Here is a 23,923-nt window from a genome sequence, read left to right as displayed (position 1 = left end):
TGCTTAAGGACAAGAGTAGGTGACTTTGGGAGACTGCTTCGTGCCCCCCACCTGGCTCCTCTGTAGCAAATACTCACACAGCCTAAAGCAGTGGCTTTGCCCTTGAGCCTCTTTGCCACCACCCCCACCCCGAGTCACTAATGAGCAAATCCAAGCTTCCGGAGAACATTCAGCTAAGAAACTGGAGTTTTTGATGAGGACTCCAGACAGGAAATGCCATTGCCCCTCCAAAGCATATTCTAAGACAGGTAACTAGAAGAGGAATTCAAAGCAGAAAATAACTGCAATTGATTATCCCAGGAATGCAGGGGCATTTCAACAGCAAAAAAAATCGATTTATGTAATATACCACACTGTGTGGTTAAAGGAGAAAAATGTGATCATCTCAATACCGGCATGAAAAAGTAGGTGATAAAACTCATACTTATTTATGATTAAACAGTAGTAAACCAGAACTAAAGGGAAATTCCTGTTCTTGACATATCTCCCCATACGAAACAAAACTTTTTTAAAAAATTTATTTATTATTTATTTTTGGCTGTATTGGGTCTTTGTTTCTGTGCACGGGCTTTCTTTAGTTGTGGCGAGCGGGGGCTACTCTTCGTTGCGGTGCATGGGTTTCTCATTGCGGTGGTTTCTCTTATTGCAGAGCATGGGCTCTAGGTGAGCAGGCTCAGTAGTTGTGGCACACGGGCTTAGTTGCTCTGCAGCATGTGGGATCTTCCCGGACCAGGGCTCAAACCTGTACCCCCTGCATGGGCAGGCAGATTCTTAACCTCTGTGCCACCAGGGAAGTCCTGAAACAAAACTTAATAGTGAAACAATAGAACTATTCCCAAACCAGGAACAAGGCAAGGATGCTATCATTATTACTATTTGATATTATAACGGTAGCAACTGATTTTCAACAAAGGTCCCAAGACCACTCAATGGGGAAAGAATAGTCTTTTCCACAAATGGTACTGGGACAACAGAATATCTAAAAGAATGAAGCTGAACTCTTAGCTCACACCATCTACAGAAACGAAATCAAAATGGATTGAAAACCTAAACGTAAGAGCTAAAACTGTAAAACTCTTAGAAGAAAACATAGGTGTAAATCTTCATGACCTTGGATTAGGCAACAATTTCTTAGATACGACACCAAAGGCATCGGCAACCAAAGAAAAAAATAGATAAATTGGACTTCATCAAAATAAAAACTTTTGTGCTTTAAAGGACATTGTGAAAGCGAAAAGACATCCCACGGAATGGGAGAAAATATTTGAACATCATATATCTGATTAGGGTCTAGAATATATAAAGAATTCTTACAACTCAACAATAAAAAGACAAATACCCATTTTAAAATTGGACAAAGTGGGGCTTCCCTGGTGGTGCAGTGGTTGAGAGTCTGCCTGCCGATGCAGGGGACACGGGTTCGTGCCCCGGTTCGGGAGGATCCCACATGCCGTGGAGCGGATGGGCCCGTGAGCCATGGCCGCTGAGCCTGCGCATCCGGAGCCTGTGCTCCGCAGTGGGAGAGGCCACAACAGTGAGAGGCCCGCATACACTGCCCCCTAAAAAAAAAGGACAAAGGGGCTTCCCTGGTGGCACAGTGGTTAAGAATCCACCTGTCAATGCAGGGGACAGGGGTTCGAGCCCTGGTCCAGGAAGATCCCACATGCCGCAGAGCAACTAAGCCCATGCGCCACAACTACTGAGCCTGAGCTCTAGAGCCCACGAGCCACAACTACTGACCCCACAACTACTGAAGCCTGTGTGCCTAGAGCCCATGCTCTGCACCAAGAGAAGCCACGACAGTGAGAGGTCCGCGCACCACAACGAAGGTGCTCCCCTACTCACCACAACTGGAGAAAGCCAGCACACAGCAACGAAGACCCAACACAGCCAAAAAACCCCCAAAACAAATAAACAAATAAATTTACATAAATAAATAAATAAATAAACCAATGAGCAAGTATTACTAAAAAAAAAAAAAAAAATGGACAAAGGATTCAAACAGACTTTTCTCCGAAGAAGACATGCAAATGGACAACAAGCCCATGAAAAGGTGCTCAGCATCACTAGACGTTAGGGAAATGCAGATCAAAATCACGAGATACTACTTCACGCACACTAGGATGGCTATTTTTTTAAATGGCTAACTTTTTTAAAATGGAAAATAACAAGTGTTGGCAAAGATATGGAGAAATTGGAAACTTCACTTATTGCTGGCAGAAATGTGAAATAGTCCAGCCATTGTGGAAAACGTTTTGGCAGTTCATCAAAAAATTAAACATAGAATTACCATATGACCCAGCAGTTCCATTCTGAGGTACATATCTAAGAGAACTGAAAATGTGTTTGTACAAAAACTTGTGCATGAATGTTCATAGCAGCATTATTCATAGTAGCCCAAAAGCAGAAACAACACAGATGTCCATCAACTGATGAATGGCTAAACAAAATGGTATATTATTCAGCCAAAAAACGGAATGACATCCTGATACATGCTACAATGTGAATGACCTTTGAAAACATTATGCTAAGTTTAAGAAGCCAGACACTACTACTGAAGCCCGCACACCTAGAGCCTGTGCTCCGCAACAAGGGAAGCCACTGCGATGAGAAGCCCATGCACTGCAATGAAGAGTAGCCCCCGCTCGCCGCAACTAGAGAAAGCCTGCACACAGCAACAAATATCCAACTCAGCCAAAAATATAAATAAATAAAAATTTTTTAAATGGTGAATTTTATGGTATGTGAATTATATATCAATTAAACCAACTCTGCGAGTAGTTAAAAAACTGAAATTGAAAAATCCAGTCCCAGCAATTCCACTTCTTGGTACACAACCTAGAGACACACACACTCCCTATGCACCAGGAAAACATATAAGGATGGTTACTTCAGTGGATTAAAAATGGCCACAAATTCTCTGCAGTCCCTCCTTTCAAAATGTGGGGTCTCTTTACCCACCCTTTGAATTTGAACTGGTCTCTTGACTCACTTTAACCAATAGAATGCAACACAAGTGACTATTGCCAAGTTTTGAGTGAGGCCTCAGGAGACCTCCTGCACTTACTTTCTTGGAACATTTCCACCATCATATGACAAAGTTCAGCTGGAAAAAGAGGGCCAGACATCACAACTGAGGCTCCAGACATGTGAGTGAGGCCATCGTGGGCCATCCCACCAAGCTGCCAGCTGACTACAGCCACTAAGTGAGTCCAGGTAAGATCAGAAGAACCATCTTGTCAACTCACGGAATCGTGAGAAATAACACGGTTGTTGCTTTAAGCCACAACGTTTTAGGAATGCTTGGCTACCCAGCAATGGCTAACTGATACAATACTGAGGCCTTGTTTGCACGATCAGAAAACTAGGAAGCAACCCAAGTGCAGGCTGGATGGTGTAGGGGGTAAGAGCCTGAAGTTTGGCCTCTGACTTGGGCCCCAAATCCCACCCTGCCACTTACCAGCTGTGTGTTGATGAGAAATTTATTTGACTTATCCCTATGTCCTCCTAGGTCCTTGTAAGAATTCAAGGGGTTAATACACCTAGAGGACTTGGAATAGTTTCTGGTAGAGAGGAATACTATTAAGTGTTGACTGTTGGTATTGGCTATTGATATGCTCACCAACAAAGTGTAGTTTATATATGTGTTGGAGGGACTTCCCTGGTGGTGCAGAGGTTAAGAATCCGCCTACCAATGCAGAGGACACAGGTTCGAGCCCTGGTCCGGGAATATCCCACATGCCGCGGAGCAACTAAGCCCGTGCGCCACAACTACTGAACCTGCGCTCTAGAGCCCGCTCGCCTAGAGCCCATGCTCTGCAACAAGAGAAGCCACTGCAATGAGAAGCCTGGGCGCAGCAACGAAGAGTAGCCCCCACTCGCCGCAACTAAAGAAAGTCCGCATGCAGCAACAAAGACCCAACACAGCCAAAAAACTAATTAATTAAAAAAATATATATATATGTTGGAGGCGATAAAGGAGTAAATTTCCTGTATACCAACTTGGACAATTCTCAGAAATATATGATTGTATTGGAAAAAGCAAGTCATAGGACTATAACATTTACGTAAAGTTTTTTTTTTTTTTTTTTAGCGGTACGCGGCCCTCTCACTGTTGTGGCCTCTCCCGTTGCGGAGCACAGGCTCTGGACGCACAGGCTCAGTGGCCATGGCTCACGGGCCCAGCCGCTCTGTGGCATGTGGGATCTTCCCGGACCGGGGCACGAACCCGTGTCCCCTGCATCGGCAGGCGGACTCTCAACCACTGCGCCATCAGGGAAACCCACGTAAAGGTATTTTTAAAATACAGGGAGGAGGACATAAATACACCTCAGAGCATTTGCCTCTTTGAAGGCAAAGGTGGGAATGGCTAAGTAGAAATCAAGAAGGAGTGTTGTGGCTTGTGGGCTCTAGAGCGCAGCCTCAGTAGTTGTGGCGCACGGGCCTTAGTTGCTCTGTGGCATGTGGCATCTTCCTGGTCCATGGCTTGAACCCGTGTCCCCTGCATTGGCAGGTGAATTCTTAACCACTGCGCCACCAGGGAAGTCCAAGAAGGATTTTTGCTTTAATCACAATGTTCTTTTTTATTATTATACAAAAAGACACTAGTTGTATAATTTTTAAAAAGTTATGCATAGGAAAAAGACTAGAAGCAAAGAAGTTAAATTGCCAACATTGGTTAATTTGGTTTGGCGAGAATATAAGTGTTTTTTTCTTCCTTATTCTTTACTGCCTCCCCAGCCCCCACCCGAATTCCTGTATTAATTACAATGGTTCCGAATCCTTCCTTTTCTGCAGCATCCGCTTGGGGACCTGATCTTCCCGGGCCAGTCCTGACATCTGCCTTGTCACAGGCAGGCTCAGCCCAGTGTGCATAGCACCTGGCACTGCTATCCAGGGCCTCCCTGCTCAGGCCCACCCAGGCCCACAGGTGGCTGTATTCTTGCCAAGGCTTCGGATCTCAGGCTTTGATCCTTAACGTGCTCGAAGGACAGCTCCTTAGTTTTGCTCATCGGAATTTAAGGGGTTCCCCTTCCTCCAGCTCCCCCAGCAAGGGGCCCTAGCACCCTCCTGCAAGCAGCTGAGGGGAAACCATGGGGAGGGGTGTTTGTACAGGAGGTGTCTGGGAATGGGGGAAGCACAACAGAGGCACACGCCAGAGGCAATTTTCTTCATGGCAGATGCCGAATGGAGGACTTTATCAGGCTCTTTAAATTTTTAAAGACTTGTTGGTGATGTTTTGTCTTGCTGTCACTATGTTATTGAGGAGGGCAGATAAATCGGCTTTGGTGTTCTCAGCTACTGTGTATAAGGGTGTGAAAGTAAAGGCTGTTGCAGGGCCTACAGAATACAGGTTAGTGGGGTCCAGGTGGAAATTGGAATCAAGAGAATTGTTTGCATCTCTAACAGAATGGTTCCTGGATTCTTCTGTTTGGACACTTTTGTCTTCTCAGGCCTGGGTTTTATATCCAAAGGGAGATCCTGAAGTTGTTCTTTCTGGTTTTGATTGATAGGTTCTGGATTAGACACTCTGGAAAATAGTAAGTTCAGATAAGACTGTTTTTTTCCTTTTTTAATAGATCTTTATTGGAGTATAATTGCTTCACAATACGGTGTTAGTTTCTGTTGCATAACAAAGCAAATCATCCATATGCATACACATGTCCTAATATCCCCTCCCTCTTGAGCCTCCCCCCACATCCACCCTATCCCACCCCTGTAGGTCATCTCAAAGCACCGAGCCAACCTCCCTATGCTATGCTGCTGCTTCCCACCAGCCAACTATTTTACATTCGTTAGTGTATATATGTCGATGCTACTCTCACTTCGCCCCAGCGCTTCGTTCTCCCATCCCATATCATCAAGTCCATTCTCTATGTCTACCTCTTTATTCCTGTCCTGCACCCTGCAACTAGGTTCATCAGTACCATTTTTTTTTTTTTGGTTCCACATATATGCGTTAACATATGGTATTTGTTTTTCTGTTTTGATTTACTTCACTCTGTATGACAGACTCCAGGTCCATCCACCTCACTACAAATAACTAAATTTCGTTTCTTTTTATGGCTGAGTAATATTCCAGTGTATATATATATATATATACCACATCTTCTTTATCCGTTCATCTGTCAGTGCACATTTAGGTTGGTTCCACATCCTGGCTATTGTAAATAGTGCTGCAATGAAGATTGTGGTGCATGTCTCTTTTTGAATTATGGTTTTCTCAGGGTATATGCCCAGTAGTGGGATTGCTGGGTAATATGGTCTGGTCTTACATTTAAGTCTTTAATCCATTTGGAGTTTATTTTTGTGTATGGTGTTAGGTAGTGTTCTAATTTCATTCTTTTACATATAGCTGTCCAGTTTTCCCAGCACCATTTATTGAAGAGGCTGTCTTTTCTCCATTGTATGTTCTTGCCTCCTTTGTCATAAATTAGGTGCCCTTATGTGCATGGCTTTATCTCTGGGCATTCTATCCTGTTCCATTGATCTATATTTCTGTCTTTGTGCCAGTACCATACTGTCTTGATTACTGTAGCTTTGTAGTATAGTTTGAAGTCAGGGAGCCTGATTCCTCCAACTCTGTTTTTCTTTCTCAAGATTGCTTTTACTATTCGGGGTCTTTTGTGTTTCTTGCCATGGCTCACAGGCCCAGCTGCTCCGCGGCATGTGGGATCTTCCCGGACCAGGGCACGAACCCGTGTCCCCTGCATCAGCAGGTGTACTCTCGACCACTGTGCCACCAGGGAAGCCCTCTCTAGTTGTTTTAAGTGTAGGGTTAGATTGCTTATTTGAGATTTTTCTTGTTTCCCTTTTTTTTTTTTAACTTACTTTATTTTATTTTTTTTGGCTGTGTTGGGTCTTCATTGCTGCATGCCGACTTTCTCTAGTTGCAGCTAGCAGGGGCTACTCTTTGTCGCAGTGTGCTGTCTTCTCATTGTGGTGGCTTCTCTTGTTGCGGAGCATGGGCTCTAGGTGCATGGACTTCAGTAGTTGTGGCTCGTGGGCTCTAGAGCACAGGTTCAGTAGTTGTGGCACATGGGCTTAGTGGCTCCGCAGCATGTGGGTTCTTCCTGGACCAGGGATTGTACCTGTGTCCGCTGCATTGGCAGGAGGATTCTTAACCACTGCACCACCAGGGAAGCCCCTTTCTTGTTTCTTGAGGTGAGACTGAATTACTATAATACCTTATGAGGATGCCTTTGTATGTTATTTTTTGTTTTTCCCTTGCTGCTTTTAATATTTTTTCTTTGCATTTAATTTTTGTTAGTTTGATTAATATGTGTCTTGGTGTGTTTTTCCTAGGGTTTATCCTGTATGGGACTCTCTGTGCTTCCTGGACTTTGGTGACTATTTCCTTTCCCATGTTAGGGACGTTTTCAACTATAATCTCTTCAAATATTTTCTCAGACCCTTTCTTTTTCTCTTCTTCTTCTTGAACCCCTATCATTTGAATGTTGGTGTGTTTAGTGTTGTCCCAGAGGTCTCTGAGATTGTCTTCAATTCTTTTCATTCTTTTTTCTTTATTCTGCTCCTTGGTAGTTATTTTCACCATTTTGTCTTCCAGCTCACTTATCTGTTCTTCTGCCTCTGTTATTAATTCCTTCTAGTGTATTTTTCATTTCAGTTATTGTGTTGTTCATCTCTGTTTGTTTGTACTTTAGTTCTTCTAGATCTTTGTTAAATATTTCTTGTATTTTCTCAATCCGTGCTTCCATTCTATTTAAATGGAATAAATCCAGTCTGTTTCCGAGATTCTGGATCATCTTTACTATCGTTACTCTGAATTCTTTTTCAGGTAGATTGCCTATTTCCTCTTCATTTATTTGGTCTTGTAGATTTTTACCTTGCTCCTTCATCTGTGACATATTTTTTTGCTGTCTCTTTATTTATTTATTTATTTTAATGAGTGGGATTGTGTTCCTGTTCTACTGGTTGTTTAGCCTGAGGTTTCCAACACTGGAGTTTGTAGGCTATTGGGTAGAACTGGGTCTTGGTGCTGAGATGAGGAACTCTGTGAGACCTCACACTGATGAATATTCCCTGGGGTCTGAGGTTCTCTGTTAGTCCAGTGGTTCGGACTTGGAGCTCCCACCGCAGGAGCTTCCACCCGACCCCGTGCTGGCAAATCAAGATCCTGAAAGCCACGTGGGGTGGCAAAAAAAAAAAAAAAAGAGAGAGAGAACAATAACAAAGTAAAAAATAAAATTAGACTAGGAAACTAACAGATATGTTAGAAAGACTGTAAAAATAACAGTATAGATGAATCAACAACCAGAAGGTACATCAGTACCACAATAGTAAAAAAGAGGAGGAGGGAAAAGGAAAGAAAAAAAAAAAAGGAGGGGGGGGGGGAAAGGCCTTGGCTGTGGAGAGCAGAGCCTAAGCAAGGGTGAGGTTTGGGTGGTGGGTGGGGCCAATGCTCGGGACCCACAGGGCAGGAAAACCCTGGGGGCTGTGGGGGGGGTGGAGCTTAGGCTCAAGGAACAGAAGGGGCCCAGGCGTGTCCCCCACCCCTGGTCTCAGAGGGCGGGGGACCTCACCTGGGAGCCCAGCAGGCTCCCCATGTCTGAGTGGGCGGGGCAGTCACCCTACACTCCTCTCCCCACTGCCTCTCCTGATCTCCCCAGCCTCAGGGGCACCAATCTTGTCTGGCCTCAACTTCTTCTTCCCCCTTACTCCCCCTACATCCTACCGGTTCACTGTGGGGTTCCTCCCGTCTCCTTGGGGGTTAGAGTTCCCCACCAGCAGCCGGCAGGCACCCTACTTGTGGGGATACGCTAACTCCACGTCTTCCCACACAGCCATCTTGACTCCTGCCCCTCAAGACTGGTTTTTAACTCACAAATAAGACATACTCTTTACAGAAAACTAATAGAAAAAATATATAGAGATAAGCCAAAAAAAAAAGAAAGAGACCACCTACCATGTCCTAGCACCATACTAGGCATTTGGTATACGTATCAAGAGGAGCTAACTATAAATTCCACGAGGACGCAGCCTTGATCTGTTATGTTTAAAGCCTGGCACTGGCCTTGCTGGAAAATTCTATATCTTGAGCTGGGGGGTGATTACACTGGTATATACATATGTAAAAATTCATCAAGATCTACATTTAAGATTTGTGCACTCAACTAAGTACAAGTTATATCTTAAATAAAAAAAAAAAAGAAATGTTCTAAGACATGTTCCCCAGAGTTTATGTCTGGTAGTAGGTGTTTTTAAATCACATAGAGAAACAATTATTTTCCTTTCAATTCTCTTTTAGTCCTTCGAGGATAAAGTCTCCCTTTGATGTTGATATGTCTTTGATATCTAACACTTCATGATTTCCCTTTTTAAACAGAGCTGGTCCCAGGCTCAGCCCCCAGCAGGCAGTAATAACCAGCTAGAATTTAATGATGTTGTGTCTTATTTTCATTGTACTGATTTTTAAATCAGTTACCTTCTAGTCGTGGCAAGTGGTATTGGTTTCCCATTTGATGTACTGTAGTAATATTGCTTTTTAAAGTAAATTTTTAAAGTAAATTTGTTTAAATTAAAAGTGAGTTGATTTTATGAAAAATTTTAAGTATAGAATACTCATGGTATAAGGACCGGGCAAAAACAAAGATGATTCTTCAGTGACTGAAGTTTGGAGAAAATGGCTCTAGTAAATTCCATTTGCCATATATATATATACACATACACATATACATACACACACTACACATATGTAACAGCACAAATATGCTCTATTATAAATACATATTATATGTATACATATAAGAAGAATTTATATGTATAAGTTATATTGAGTATGTGTTTTATATGATATATATCACTTCAATAAATGTATATTAAAATAAATAAATAAATAAAAACAAATATCAACCCTCACTTGACTCCACACACACCTGCAGCTACACCCCATTTCCTTATTCCTGTTGAAAGAAATCCTGAAAAGAATTGTCAATACTATACACACTTCCTCACCTCTTACTCTTCTGTCTAATCCAGTCTGGTTTCTGGGTTGATTCTCCAGTGAAACTGTTCTCCCAATGACCTCAAACAGCCAAATTCAATGGACATATCTCTGACCACATCCTTCATGGCCTGCCAGCAGCATTTGATCCAGCTGACCACTTCTTTTCTGAAACCCTTTCTTCTGTTGATTTCAATCTTCTGGTTTTCCTTTGACAGGTCTTAGTCCCTACTGCTCCACCCAGACTTCAAATGTCAGAGTGCCTCGGGGCTAATCCTGTACCTTTAAGGATCATGTTTGGAGATACCCACATTAGTATCTCCAACCCAACCTAACCTCTTAGCACCAGATATAAATAGCCCATGGCCAACTCGACATCTGCACCCAGCAAGCTCACAGCTTCTCCAGCTTCACAGTCCAGGTGGAACTCTTGATTCCTCCTGCACCTGATTCTACCTCCCTAAATGGCACCACTGTCTATCCAAGCCCCAAACCTAAGAGAAGGCCTTGATTCCTCCTTTCTTCAATCTTAAAATCAGTCTCTCAGTAAGTCTTGTCAATTTCACCCCAAAGCTCTATCGAGAATCTGACCACTTTTCTGTATCTCCTCTGCAATAGTCCTAGCCAGGTCCATTGTGTCTCATCTGGACATAGCACCAGCCTCCTCTCTTTTCCCTTACTTTCATTCCTCCTGCCCCCAATTCATTTTCATACAGCAGCCAGAAGGAATGTTATAAAATATAAATCAGGCCATATTCCTCCTCTGCTTAAAATTCTTCAATAGCTTCCTTTTTATCCTGGAATAAAAGACCACCTTCTGTGGCTATAGAATCCTATATGATATGTATCTCTCACCTGTTTCTTTACTCTCACCTCATCTCCCTTTCTCTGAAGACTCCCTCTGCTTCAGCCACACTGACTTCTCCTCTGTCCCTGGTTTCTAGAAGTTGCCTACCTCAGGACCTTTGCACATGCTGTTGCCTCTGCCTGGAATACTTTCTCCTAGCTTTTCCATGACTGGCTCCTTCTCAACCTTGGTCTTAGCTTCACTGTTGCCTCCTCAGAGCATCTGCCCTAACCAGTCTATCAAAAGTGGGTTTGTCCAGGAAGATCCCACATGCCGTGGAGCAACTAAGCCCGAGTGCCACAACTACGGAGCCTGCACTCTAGAGCTCACATGCCACAACTACTGAAGCCCGTGCACCTAGAGCCCATGCTCCACAAGAGAAGCCACTGCAATGAGAAGCCCGCACACCGCAACGAAGAGTAGCCCCCGCTCACCACAACTAGAGAAAGCCCGCGCGCAATAACGAAGACCCAACGCAGCCAAAAATAAATTAATATTTTTTTTAAAATGGGCTTCCCCGGTAACTATCTTATTGCTTTATTTTTTTTCTTCTTAGCACTTTCAATAGTCTGTAATTATCTTGTTTACTTCTCTACGTTTTTATTACAAAGTCCATGATATCAAGGATCTTGTCTATTTGATTCACCATTGCATTCTCAGTGCTCAGAATAGCATCTGACACGTAGTAGTCCCTCAGTAAATATTTCTTGAATGTAATGAGTGGAGAGGTAGGTGGGGCCTAGACCAAGCAGGACCTCGAGAGAGCATCTTGGGGAGGCATTTAGGGATTTTAATCAGAGATCCAAAGTGATCAGACTTGGCAGTTGTAAATGATCAGTCTGACAGAAGTGGGGAAAACAGATTGGAGGGTGATGAAGTAAAGCTCCTGCAGTAGTTCAGGAGAGAGATAATAGGGTTAAATGGAATAAGATGTACAAAGCACTTAGCATTTAACCATAAGGGATGAGAGGGGGATTACTACTACCAATATAGCAGGCAAGCAAGGATTGCTTGAATTTAATGACGGTAAAGTTAAGACTCCAGAGATAGAGGGCCTTTTGTATCTCCTGGAATCTTTGAATCTCTAATCTCTTCCTCCAGTGATAAATGCTAGAATTTCTTATCCTTATCGAGTTAATTTGACCTCTATTTTGGTAATTCATATGCATTCATATTTGCATTCTTCCACCTGTGTTCCTTCTTACCACCATCATCTGGGAGGGAAGAATTTCACAGAGAGAGCTTCTGACACTTCTCATTAGCTGTGTGACCTGGTAAATCACCTAATCTCTCTGAACTCAGTTTCATTTTCTGTAAAATGAGGACTCTGATATCTATTCTGTCCATCGTGAGGATCAGTGAATAACTGTACAGAAAATATTTTCACAATGCAAGAATAATTATTACTGTTATTTCACACAGTAAATATTTATTAAGCACCTACTGTGTACCAGGCACTGTTTGTTGGTGCTGGGAATACAGCAGTGGCATGGGGGGAAGGGCAACAACAGAAGTCCATTCAGATTCTGAACATTTTGGATTTTGATTGTATTTTCCAAATTGGCAGATCACCTTGGGCCCCTGTTGAAAAATATAGATTGTTGGCTTGACCACATTCTTGATCAGAATGGGGAAGGTAGAATGAGGGGAGGGTTAACTATCTCTCCGAAGTTATTCAGAAAGGACTGAAAATAAGAGATTAGGTGGATTAAATTGCCTCCCTTTTCCTTTTCCCAAATACTGATCACCACTCAGCAATTCTGCATACACATCTGTGGGGTTTTTTTGTTTGTTTCGTTTTATAATGAATGTTAACCCTCTTATTTATTTATTTATTTTTGGCTGCGTTGGGTCTTCGTTGCTGCACGAGGGCTTTCTCTAGTTGCAGCGAGCAGGGGCTACTCTTCTATGGGTGCACAGGTTTCTCATTGTGGTGGCTTCTCTTGTGGAGCATGGACTCTAGGCGCGTGGGCTTTAGTAGTTGTGTACACGGGCTCAGTAGTTGTGGCTTGTGGGCTCTAGAGCGCAGGCTCAGTAGTTGTGGCACACAGGCTTAGTTGCTCCGTGGCATGTGGGATCTTCCTGGACCAGGGCTCGAACCCGTGTCCCCTGAATTGGCAGGTGGATTCTTAACCACTGCGCCAGCAGGGAAGCCCTACACATCTGTTTATATACTGAATTTTCCAAAACATTTCTAATAAGAAGTACCTTCAGATGGCTCCTGGGGAGGGCAAGTCCAAACATCAGAACCAGCCATGTGACCTTGAAGGAGAAGGCAGTGGAAGTACCAGAAAGCACTGTCCTTGGCGGTGTTTTTGTCTGCCACAGAGCTTGCTGTACAACTGATCTGGATCTTACTGTCCTCATCGCCAAAATGAGGTCAGGGTTTCATGACTACCAGTTCATGGAGGGGTGCTGGGTTAGCTGAATCAGAATCACCTAGGGAGCTTATTAAATCTCTAGATTCCTGGGCCTCATGGACTGGTGAGTCCGACTCAGTAGGGCCAGGATGGCGTCCATCACCTCCTCTATTTTATTTTATTTATTTATTTATTTATTTTGCGGTACGCAGGCCTCTCACCGCTGTGGCCTCTCCTGTTGTGGAGCACAGGCTCCGGACGCGCAGGCTCAGCGGCCATGGCCCACGGGCCCAGCCGCTCCGCGGCACGTGGGATCCTCCCGGACCGGGGCACGAACCCGTGTCCCCTGCATCAGCAGGCGGACTCCCAACCACTGTGCCACCAGGGAAGCCCACCTCCTCTATTTTTAATTAGCTTCCTGGCAGTTAATTTTTGATACGTATCCAGATTTGGTATCTCACTAGGGTAGATCAGACTCTCTGTGCTTCAGTTTTCTCATCTGTAAAATATAATCATTCCTCAGATGGTAGAATTAAATAAGCTAATTTACATAATGCGCTTAGAACAGTGTCTGTCCCATAGTAAGTACTGGGTAAGTTTTAACTGTTCTGTCAGTCAAGGTCCAATCAGGAAGACAAACCACTGGGAGTATTTAAAGCAGAGGGAACTTAATGCAGAGGTGATGGAGAGGCTAAGAAGCCAAACAGGGGACAGTGATACAACCTAGAGATTAGGCAGCAAGAAGTCATCCACCCCTTAGCAGGAGAAAGAGAGGGAAATGGTGGTGTTTCCAGAGCCCAGAGTCTGGCAGAACCTGGACAGACAGCAGGAGCTGTAGCTGTAGATTAAACACAACCATTATCAAACAGCTGAAGGAGGAGGCATACCCCGGCTTTTCCCTTTGTCCCACCCTCCAGTCTCCCACTAGTGCCTCCCATTGGCTGAACCCAGCAGGAAGTCATCTCTCAAGTGAGCCTGGGAAACTTCATCTGCAGAGATCACCCGTGCCTTTCAGGGGAAGTATGAAGAATGTCTCTGAGGACAGATTATTATTATTTTGTTGTTATTATTTTCTTTAAGGTCTTTTTGAGCCCTACAGTTCTCAAAGTCTGTAGACCTTAGCCAACCACAGGGATTCAGGGCTTTGTGAGTGCTTATTGATTAATCGATTCTGTGCCTTCAGTGTATACACATACATAAATGCTTAGCCTCTTATCTCTGGAAACTGACAGCTTAGGCCTTGGCAAAAATTCACCGGTGCAGCGGAGCCCTGCCCGAGGTTCAAGGAAAGGGAAGGTATGTGGATCAGGTTTCTCTCTGGGGATCAGCTGCCTCAGCACCTTCAAGGATTCAAAAGTGATAGATGGGAAAGCTGGCCAGAGACATCACTGGGCAGAAAGGAGGGTCCCAGAAAGTTCAGGAACAGACATAAAGAAGTAAGACTGTGGAAGCATTTGTAGGGGCACTGGGCAGGGGAGGGGAGGAGCAGGAAATAGGGCCGCACCCAGTTTTAAGGATACTTCCTGGAAAAGATTGGAAAACACCCACTTGTCTTTGGGACATAACCCTGTAAGTGTGCTATGTGGGAGTGGAGCTCTGGGAATTTTGCTACCAAAAATGGGCAGAAAAGCTCTTTGTAAATATTTCTTGGAGGACCCAGAATTTAACCTTGGACCAGAGGCAAATATGTTTATTTTAAGAGGTTCTTAAAAGATCAGATATTGTGGAATTCTTCCTAATATACCAAAGACCTGCTCCCCAAGTTCATTCTTCCAGCAAACATTGATGAATAGTAGGTTGGAAACTGATTCAGGCAATGAGTTTCGGAGTGAGACAAAACTGGGTTGCACTGTGGCTTTGCCTCTGTCCTAGCAGTGTGGCCTTGGGCAAGGGATTTAACTTCAGTTTCCTTGTCTGTGAAAAGGGAACTAGCGTGTAGAGTTGAGAGGATGAGAGTGAGATCATGCATGAAAATACTTAGAGTCTGAATCCAGAGTGTGCTAGTAGTTCATTTTATTATGACTTGTATTATTTGTATGACACTTGGCAAAACACTTTGCTGCCTATTAGCTCATTGGATTTCACATCAGCTCTGTGAGGTGGGTCAGGGAACCCACATTGATTTTGTGTCTACTCTGCTTCTAGCACCCTGCCAGATCCTTAACAGTTATTATCTTCTTGATTTCACTCAGTCAATACATATTTCAGTATCTATTTTATGCCAGGCTGTTCCGTGTACTGGGGGTACAGCAATGAACAAAGCAGACAAAAATCCCTGCCTCTCAGGTAGGATACACTCAGTGAGGGGAGAGCGACAATAAATACAATTTAATGAATACTTAGGTTCACTATGTTCCAAAGTGCTTTACAGATATTAACCCATAACCTATGAGGAAGGTATTGTTATGCTTATCCCATTTTACAGATGAGGATACTGAGGCACAAGGGAGTTGAAAGTCACTTGGCCAAGGTCTCACAGCTTGGAAGAGCTGCATTAATGATTCAAAGCCAGACAGTGTGACTCCAGAGTCCTTGCTCTTAATCATTACCGTATGTTGCCTTCCCCCACCCCCAAAAAAATATATATGTATACTAATAGATTAGTGCTATTAAGTGCTATGAATGCTATGAAAAAAAATAAAGCAGGGGAAAGAGGGTGATGAGAGAGGGCTCTCTATGTAGGGAGGTCAGGGAAGGCCTCTCAGAGGGGCCACATTTGAGCAGAGACCTGAAGGAGTGAGGGAGAAAGGCAGGTGGACATCTGGGCAAGGGCGATCCAGGCAGAGGGAAGCACTGTGCAAAGGCCCACACTTGGTGTGTTCGGAGAACCACAGGGAGGCCAGTGCTGAGAAAGCAGAGAGAGCAAGTGGTAGCAGATGAGTCAGAGTGAAAGACGGCGCAGGCTGAGCCGCTGGAAGGATGCAGTTGCCTTTGGCTGAGATGGAAAGACTGTGGGAGGAGCACAATTGCAGAGGAAGGTCAGTTCAGTTTGGGATAATTCTCACCGTCACTCGCCAAATAGGAATTACTCATTCCAGAGGACTTTGAGAGATGAAAGAGCTCACCCCAGATCACCCAGGCAGTCGTTTTTAGAGGCAAGATTCAGACATAGGTCTGCCAACCCTAACTTAAATGCCACAGGCCTTTGGTTGGCAGGGTGCTGTGGGGAAATCTGCAGAGGTGATACTCTGTTCATCCTGATCCCTGACCCCAGGAGCTTTCAAGGAGGGAGAAAGAGGTACTGGAGAGTGAGGCGGAAGGACACTCAGATGAAAGTAACAATGCCAGAGATCCCACAAGACAGTAAGTAGCACGTGTTTAAATGTGAACTGCAGACAAGAAGCACAGGGAAGGTGCACTTCTTTCTGAAAAAGCAAAATGAGTGAAAGAGTCCCAGCCCTGTCTGGGTGGAAGGCATCAGGGACGGGATGAACATCTGTGTTGAAAAAGGCCATGCTCTGGCGGAGATGGGAAGGCCCCCAGAGGTTCAGGGTTCTCCCTGGGCACGTCTTTCTCCACAAATAGATGCTTTTCCATTATGGCAAAGGTATATACCAGGCAGGACGCCTCCCCTGGACCCGTGTCTCCAACCACAGCCTCCTCAACATGCCACTACTGGGCATCTCTGAACACGTCCCAGCTTGAAGTCCCGATTTTCCCCTAATCCCAAACTTGCTCTACCTGCAATGAGATTCCAAGAAGCTAACCCTGAGACAAGGATTCATGTACCTGAGTGACTTATTAAATTTGGAAGGGCTCCCAGGAGGAACTGGTGAGGGAGTGGAGAAGCAAGATAAAGAAGGCAAGAAGCCAAGCAAGGGTGTGATTTCAGACCAAGTCCCTGGAGGGTAGCTTCAGCCTGATCCAGCAGGGGATGCTGGATGTAAGTTACCCCTGGGAGTTTGGGGGGAGGCGGGCCGGCGCTCAGCTTCCACATTCCAGCACCACTTGGTCATTGGCTAAGGGCTGGGAAAGTGAACTCCTGGGCACTTCCTTGCAAGGGCAAAGGGACCCCAGTAGCTGATGGGCAAGCCTCTGGCCCTTCACATGTACAGGCTGCTGGGAGAATCAGCACACAGAAGCCAAACAAGGGGAGTTCAGAAACCAACAAAGGGATCCCGGGGGATCTGAGCAGTGCCCTGACAGTGTCCACTACATGTGCCTTACCCATGTCAGGAAATGGTATTGCCATCCTGCTGGTTACTCAGGCCCCAAACCCTGGAGTCATCCTTGATCTGCTCTGTCTCACACCCCCATCCAATCCTTTAGCCAATCTCGTTGGCAATACCTTCAAAATATACCCAGAGTCTGATCACTTTTTTAAAGTAACTTTTAAAAATTGTGGTAAAGTCCACATAACATACAGTTCAGTGGCATAAAGTACATTCACATTTTTGTGCAACCATCACCATCACCCATCCACAGAACTCTTTCCATCTTGCAAAACTGAAACTCTGTACCTATTAAGCGTTTTGTTTATCCATTCATTTGTCAGTGGACACTTGGGTTGCTTCCACCTCTTGACTGTTGTGAATAATGCTGCTATGAACATAGATGTATTATACAAATATCTGTTAGAGTCCCTACACTCAATTCTTTTGGGTATATACCTAGAAATGGAATTGCTGGGTCATATGGCAATTCTATTTTTAATTTGTTTCAGTAGCTGTTTTACTGTTTTCCATAGTGGCTGCACCAGTTGACATTCCCACTGACAGTGCACAAGTGTTTCAACGTCTGCACATCCTCAGCAACACTTTTTATTTTGTTTGTTTTAGTCTGATCGTTTCTTACCCCTTCCACAATGACCACCCTGAACCAAGCCATTTCAGTTTTTGCCTGGCTTATTGCAGTGGGATCCCAACTGACCTCACTGTTTCTGCCCTCATCTCCTGTAGTCTTCTCAACACCATTCCTCTACTCACAGCCTCCAGTGCCTTCCTCCCCTCCTGCTCAGGGTAAAAGGCAAAGTTTTTACAATAGCCTATGAGGCTGTACAAGATTTGTTCCTCACCCTCCCAAATCTGACTCATTTCTTACTTGCTCACTCCACTCCAGCCACATTGCCTTTTTTTTTTTTTTTCTCCTGTCCCAAGTAATCTACTGTCTCAGGGCCTTTGCCTTATTTTCTCTGCTTGGAATACTCCTTCTTCAGATATGCTTAATGTAATTTTCTCCCTCACTTCCTTCAGGTTTTATTCATTTCTCAAGGAGGCCTCTGGGCTTTCCCCATTGTTCATCAGCCCTTCCTCCATTTTCTGCCTTTCTCCTCTCTGCCCTGTGCCTGGGAAGATGACCCCTACAAACACCACCACCTGGGCTTTCTTGCCCTCAGGCTTCTGGGTGGGTTTGGTCCATGGCAGGCAATGCCAGAAGATGAAGGGTGAAAGGAGAGAGATGTTGAGTTATTTTCCCCCCCCACATCCTTCCTGCTCTGCTCTGGGCAGTGGCCTGTCCCTCCTGGACCACAGCTGCATTTGGGAGGGGTGGTCCTCCGCTTCAGCTCTCCAGCTCCCCCTCCCCTCCAGCCCCCCACTCCCAATGATACCGTTTCCTCCCTTTGCCCTCCAGTCCTCCAAGTTGTAACTGCTTCTCTGCTTGCTGCTGATCTCCGGACCTCCTACACCCCTAGAACCATCCGTGCTGGATTCTGTCTCCCACTAGACCCTGACCTAAACACCTTCTAGATTATGTTATTTACAGTTTCCAGCCTACCTTCTGTTCCATGAATTGGCACTTCCCATTCTGTTCTTCTGCACACATTATCTAACATGCTATATAGTTACTTATTTAGTTTCCTTGAACCCTCACACTCTGTGATGGACGGTCCAAGGATGCAGGGATGTTTGCTTCGTTCACTGTTGTATCTCCAGTGCTTGGCACACAACATGCTATCAGCAAATATCTCTTAAATGAATGAATGAATGGCCGACCGACTAAGGGAGCTGCAGAGAAGACAGCAATGTGGTCCAAGGTGCAGGCAGAAGAGCTGACTCTCAGTTTCTCCTCTCCCCTCCCCGCCCCCACCCGGAATGCTGAGTGCCCTGGAAGGAGGCGGAAATGAGCGTGTTCTACTGCCCTCCAGCCAGGTGTTTACTTAATTAGGACCTGTATCCCGACGCACGTTGATGTTTAACTGTCCGCCTAATGACTGCATTTGGTTCCCGGCGGGCGCAAAGGAACCTGCGGGGTGAGGATAGGCGGGGCCACCAGGTACTGTCTGGGGCCGGCGCAGCCTCGAAAAGCCTCTAAGCGGGTATCTAACCTCCCCTCGGGCACGGAAAGCGCCCCCTGCGGGAGGGCGAGGCGAGGGGGTTGGAGCTCAGTTAGCCTCGGGCTTCTCCTGCGCGTCGTGCATCCCTAAACCCCAGCTGCCGGGACCACAGGCGGGATAACGGAGCGCTCCCCTGATACCAGATGCCAATTGCTCGCTTTACCATCAGCCGTGAAATTGAAGGATTACAGCGTTTCTCATTCTCTTAGTTTGGGGAACGTGAGGGTGCTATAGAGGAAAGAAACGGCTCGTGAGGCGGAGGACAAATGAGCTGGATCCTAAAGCAATAATACCAGGCAACATTTGGGCGCTTGCTCTGTGCCAAGTGCTGAGTTTAGCGTTTTAAACGTGCTAATTTAATCCTCTTCTATATGTATTAATTCATTCAATCCTAGTACTTTATAGAGGGCAGATATCATAATAGCCCCCACTAGATGCATGCGGAACTGAGGCTCAGAGGGGTTATTTCGCTAGCCTGAGGTCACAGCGCTAATAAGTGATGGAATCCGGGTTTGAACGCAGGCGGTGCGGCCCCAGAGCCCATGGTCGGCTAGAGAGAGGACTCCCACGATCGCAAGGCAAACTGTCCTCTTAGCCGCAGGCCTGGTGGTGGGAAGGACAGGCAGGCTTCCAGGCTAGCCCTTGAGAGCCAAAAACTCTATAATTAGAGACTCTAGTCTCCTCCTCAAACCCCTAAATCTAAGATGGGTAGGAGGAAGGAACGTGTTGAGGAGTCAGCCTGAGATTCTCAAGACAGCTAGGGAAGGTGGGGAGGCCTCAGGGAACAGGAGGTTGTGACTGGCTGGGAAAACTCATTTCGGTGGGCAGAGGGCGTGCAGTGTGGAGCGACTGAGTTTCAGGACTGTTTCAGGGCCCGGGGCCCACTTGCGTGCCGCCACGGGTAAAGCACTTCGGGTCTGAAGTAGAGGAACGAATCCCAGCTCCGTCGCATGTCCCCCAGTAAGGATACAGAAGAGCTGCTTCGTAGGGAGACTCACTGGAAGGCTGCTTCTCGCAGCCAGCAGTTTTTACTTAGATTATAGTAGGTATTTTAGACCAATAAAAACAGTCGCGATTTTCAAAATGCCTTTATTTGCATTTTACAAAACTTGAGACGTTGTTAATTATTTATATCCTACGTGGGGGGTGGGAAGCTTGCTGGAGGTGATAGGGCTAATAACCACCCCTCTACCTCGCACCTTTTGGCGTCATCACGGCTTCGATCTCTGGGATCTTCTCTCCCAGCCTCCTTTTGTTCGGCTGTGTCAGGGAAGTAATGAGTTTTCCGCAAGTTGTAGCAGATTCTGTAACACCGTCCCTCGGGACCTCACTGCCAGTTTTAAACACTCGGAGTCCTGGGGGCAGGCTGATGTGGGAGGTGGGGAAAGAGGCAGGAGGTACCCGCCCGCCCCCCGCTGTAGCCGGGTGTGGGGCGGACACACCCGGCCCCCATCAAAGCTTTGGGTAACAGAGAGCCTCGGGGGAGCATGAGTGGGGCGCCTTTGTTTCCAGTCGGGTTCAGAGGCATCTCCACTTTCTTTTCCACAAGGCACAGAAACAATTTTCTTCGTGTGCGGCGGGGAGTGGGTTGCCTTTTTTTTTTCCCCCTCGAACCCAGAATCTGCGAGACAGGGCCTGGGTCTCTGCCGGGAGCAACTCTGGAAAACCCGAGAGAACGCAGGAGGGGCGCGGGAGAGGACAGTGCGGGGGGGCACTTCGGGGTGCCTCCACAGAGCCAGCCCCGGCCCCACCTGCGAGGAGGCGGGACCTTGCGGCGCTGGACCAATCAGCACCTACCTGCGCTCACCTGGCCCCCCCCACCCCCACCCCGGCTCCCGAGAGCCGCGGTTCTCAAAGGGACGCGCTGAGCTTAGCGGAGCACTAACCCGCAGTCGCGGCAGCTTTTCACCCCACTCTCTCCAGCCATGGGGCTCCCTAGTGGGCCTCTCGCGTCCCTCCTCCTCCGCTTCTTCCTCTTACTCCAGGTACTCCATTGCCTTGCCTGACCCCTGCCGGGACGTTCCTCAGAGGGCAGGCGGGGTCCGCACGCGGCGGTGGCGTCGGGGAGAGAGCCGGACTGGGCTGCCTGGGGCCAAGGTTGTCCGGGAAAGCCTGTGAGGACTCCCCGGGATGGGTATGCAGGGCCGGGCACGCCTGTGACCCAGCCTCCCTCTTTCCCCCTCTTCCCTTAGGCACAGGTTTACTGGCTGCCGCGCGCGGCCTCCGAGCCGTGCCGGGCAGGCTTCGGGGAAGCTGAAGTGACCTTGGAGGCGCGACGCGCGGAGCTGGAGCGGAGCCGGGCGCGGGGGAATGGTAAGACCCACCCCCCACGGGGGCCCGCCTGGCGGAACTTCGAGGCGGGGGCTGCGCTGAGGGTGTCCGGGCTGCGGCGGGGGGCTCCTGGCGCCTCCTCAGGTGCGGGGGAGGCGTAGAAAGCATCCCCGGGGCTGGAATGGGGGTGGGCGTATGGAGAGAAAGGCCGGAGAGCATAGCGCCCTCTGACGTCTAGCCCCTCCTTGCCCCTCTGCGGCGGCCGACCCGGACCCCTTCCTTCGGGGTGCGGGGCGGCTGAGCCGCTCACCCAGCCCGGACGTGGGAAGCTCTCCCCTGCTGGCCCCAGCGGAGGAATGCGCCTTCCACATTCCTCCCGCAACCCCCGCGCAGGTGTGGGGATGAGCCGTGCCCCGGGCAGCCCCCTTCGCCCCTCTCGGGCCCCCTTTGTGTACCGTGCTTTGTGTCTCCGACTGACAGACCAGGTCTGTTTCTCTTCTTCGCGCTCCCTTCCCCCGCCCCCCTTCTTGCTCGGCAGCTGGAATGCACTCTTAACCCTGCCCTTCCCGGAGGGCCCGCGCCCCTGCAGCCTGCCTGAAAATTGGGCTTGGCACACCTGGACTGGGGCCATCACGCACTGGGCACACCCCCCGACCCCCAGTGTATTGGAACTGAAATGTTAGGGCCCTTGAGGGAGGTGGGGGTCGAGGAGCCAGAAGGTCTTGAGCTGTAGGGGCAGTGGGTGGGGGATCAAAGCACATTTTTGATCTCACAGTTTCTTCTACGGTTTAAAAACTTGAGGGGGTGGGGTTTACTTTGGTGCTCAGAACCAGTGTGTTATGAGATCCAGGCAGCTGACGGCTGATGGGGGTGTCTCTCCCTCCATCCAGGGCAGTGCGGGTTCCTCCACCGGATCAAACCCAAGTTCTTAAACAAAGGTGTGTCCCAGGATCCTTGGGTGAGCTTCCAGAGGATCCTTAACCTGTGAAATTGTTTAAGAACTTGTATGCATTTTTCTGGGTAGGGGATCTAAAGTTTAAACATTTCAAAGCAATTTAAAAACCTGTGCCACCTAGCATTTTTCTAATGCCCCCATCAGCATACCCCTCACCCCAGGTACAAATTCCCACAGCTTGAATGTGCGCGAGAGCTGCCTAGGGCGCAGAATGGCTCTCCTTTGTTTCTCCAAAAGAGGAGTGGGGGCCTTGAGTTCTGTAGAAGCCTTTATTTCTTCTTTTTCCCCCAAATAACTCTGCCTATTGAGAAAACAATTAACACCCAGGCCAGGCCAAGCTCCTTAAACTCTTGGCTGTAGGGGAGCTGAGGAGAAGCATTAAGAGGCCATGCCTCATAAACTTTAAATTCTTGCACATGGGTTTATTACTGACTGGCTAACAAACTGCAACTCAGCCAACCTGTAAAAATGTTAACTTGGGCAGGGCCCCAAATCCAATTCCGGCTCCCTGAGGAAGCTTTATTGCTAACCAGACTTCTGCCAAATCTGTACACCCTCCCCCTCATTGTCAAGTTTTCCGACTACAGTCTGGGAGAGCAGGCTGTGGCTCTGAGTGTTGTCTGTGCCTTATCTTTCTTACTGAAGCAAGAAATATCAGATTAACTGTCACTTCACTAAGCTTGAGGTTCTTGGGGGGGGGAAGCAGCGATCAGGTTTTCGATTTCACGGTCCAGTTGGCAAGTGCTTCTCGGTGACGTCAGACATTTTAAACCTTTTGAGAAAATTCTGCTTTCTTGGATGTCTGGTTTATGGCTGTGAAAATGGTGGGTTCATGCCAGGAGCACACCTAGGTTATAAAACAAAACGTGGGTTAATGTGCTTGGCTAACCTTGAGTGCAGCTCCCTGCAACGTGCCGAGTTCTTAGAGCAGTCTTCCTGTAAAATGGGATGCTGCCTTTTTAAATAAAAGCAAGTTTCTGGGGGGCTTCCCTGGTGGCGCAGTGGTTGAGAGTCCGCCTGCTGATGCAGGGGACACGGGTTCGTGCCCCGGTCCAGGAAGATCCCACATGCCACAGAGCGGCTGGGCCCGTGAGCCATGGCCGCTGAGCCTGCGCGTCCGGAGCCTGTGCTTCACAACGGGAGAGGCCACAACAGTGAGAGGCCCGCGTACCACAAAAAAAAAAAAAAAAAAATCAAGTTTCTGGGCCCAATTTGTCCCAATAAATTGGGACTGCCTGGCAAAAAATAGTGG

At 47.0% G+C, this 23,923-nt stretch overlaps 1 protein-coding gene across 4 annotated transcripts in view; it reads left to right on the top strand.

Annotated features, from left to right (window-relative positions):
- CDH3 (cadherin 3) overlaps positions 1 to 23,923 on the top strand; it is a 94,935-nt gene that overhangs the window by 31,186 nt on the left and 39,826 nt on the right. Inside the window, exons 1-2 of one of the 4 annotated variants that reach the window (XM_024734120.1) lie at positions 21,289 to 21,430; positions 21,638 to 21,758. The exons of 1 other annotated variant lie outside the window; for it this stretch is intronic. In XM_024734120.1, the coding sequence (XP_024589888.1) occupies positions 21,371 to 21,430; positions 21,638 to 21,758 (181 nt within the window). In that variant the 5' untranslated portion in view covers positions 21,289 to 21,370. Of the gene's footprint in view, positions 1 to 21,288; positions 21,431 to 21,637; positions 21,759 to 23,923 lie in introns of those variants that run through there. 2 more of the 4 variants (XM_024734102.1, XM_024734110.1) reach the window with 2 other exon arrangements.

This window comes from Neophocaena asiaeorientalis, unplaced genomic scaffold, assembly GCF_003031525.2.
Source record: "Neophocaena asiaeorientalis asiaeorientalis breed wild unplaced genomic scaffold, Neophocaena_asiaeorientalis_V1.1 scaffold90, whole genome shotgun sequence".
In the NCBI taxonomy this organism is placed as follows: domain Eukaryota; kingdom Metazoa; phylum Chordata; class Mammalia; order Artiodactyla; family Phocoenidae; genus Neophocaena; species Neophocaena asiaeorientalis.
The sequence above is the reverse complement of the archived record's forward strand: the minus strand, read 5'-3'. Positions and strand labels throughout refer to the sequence as shown.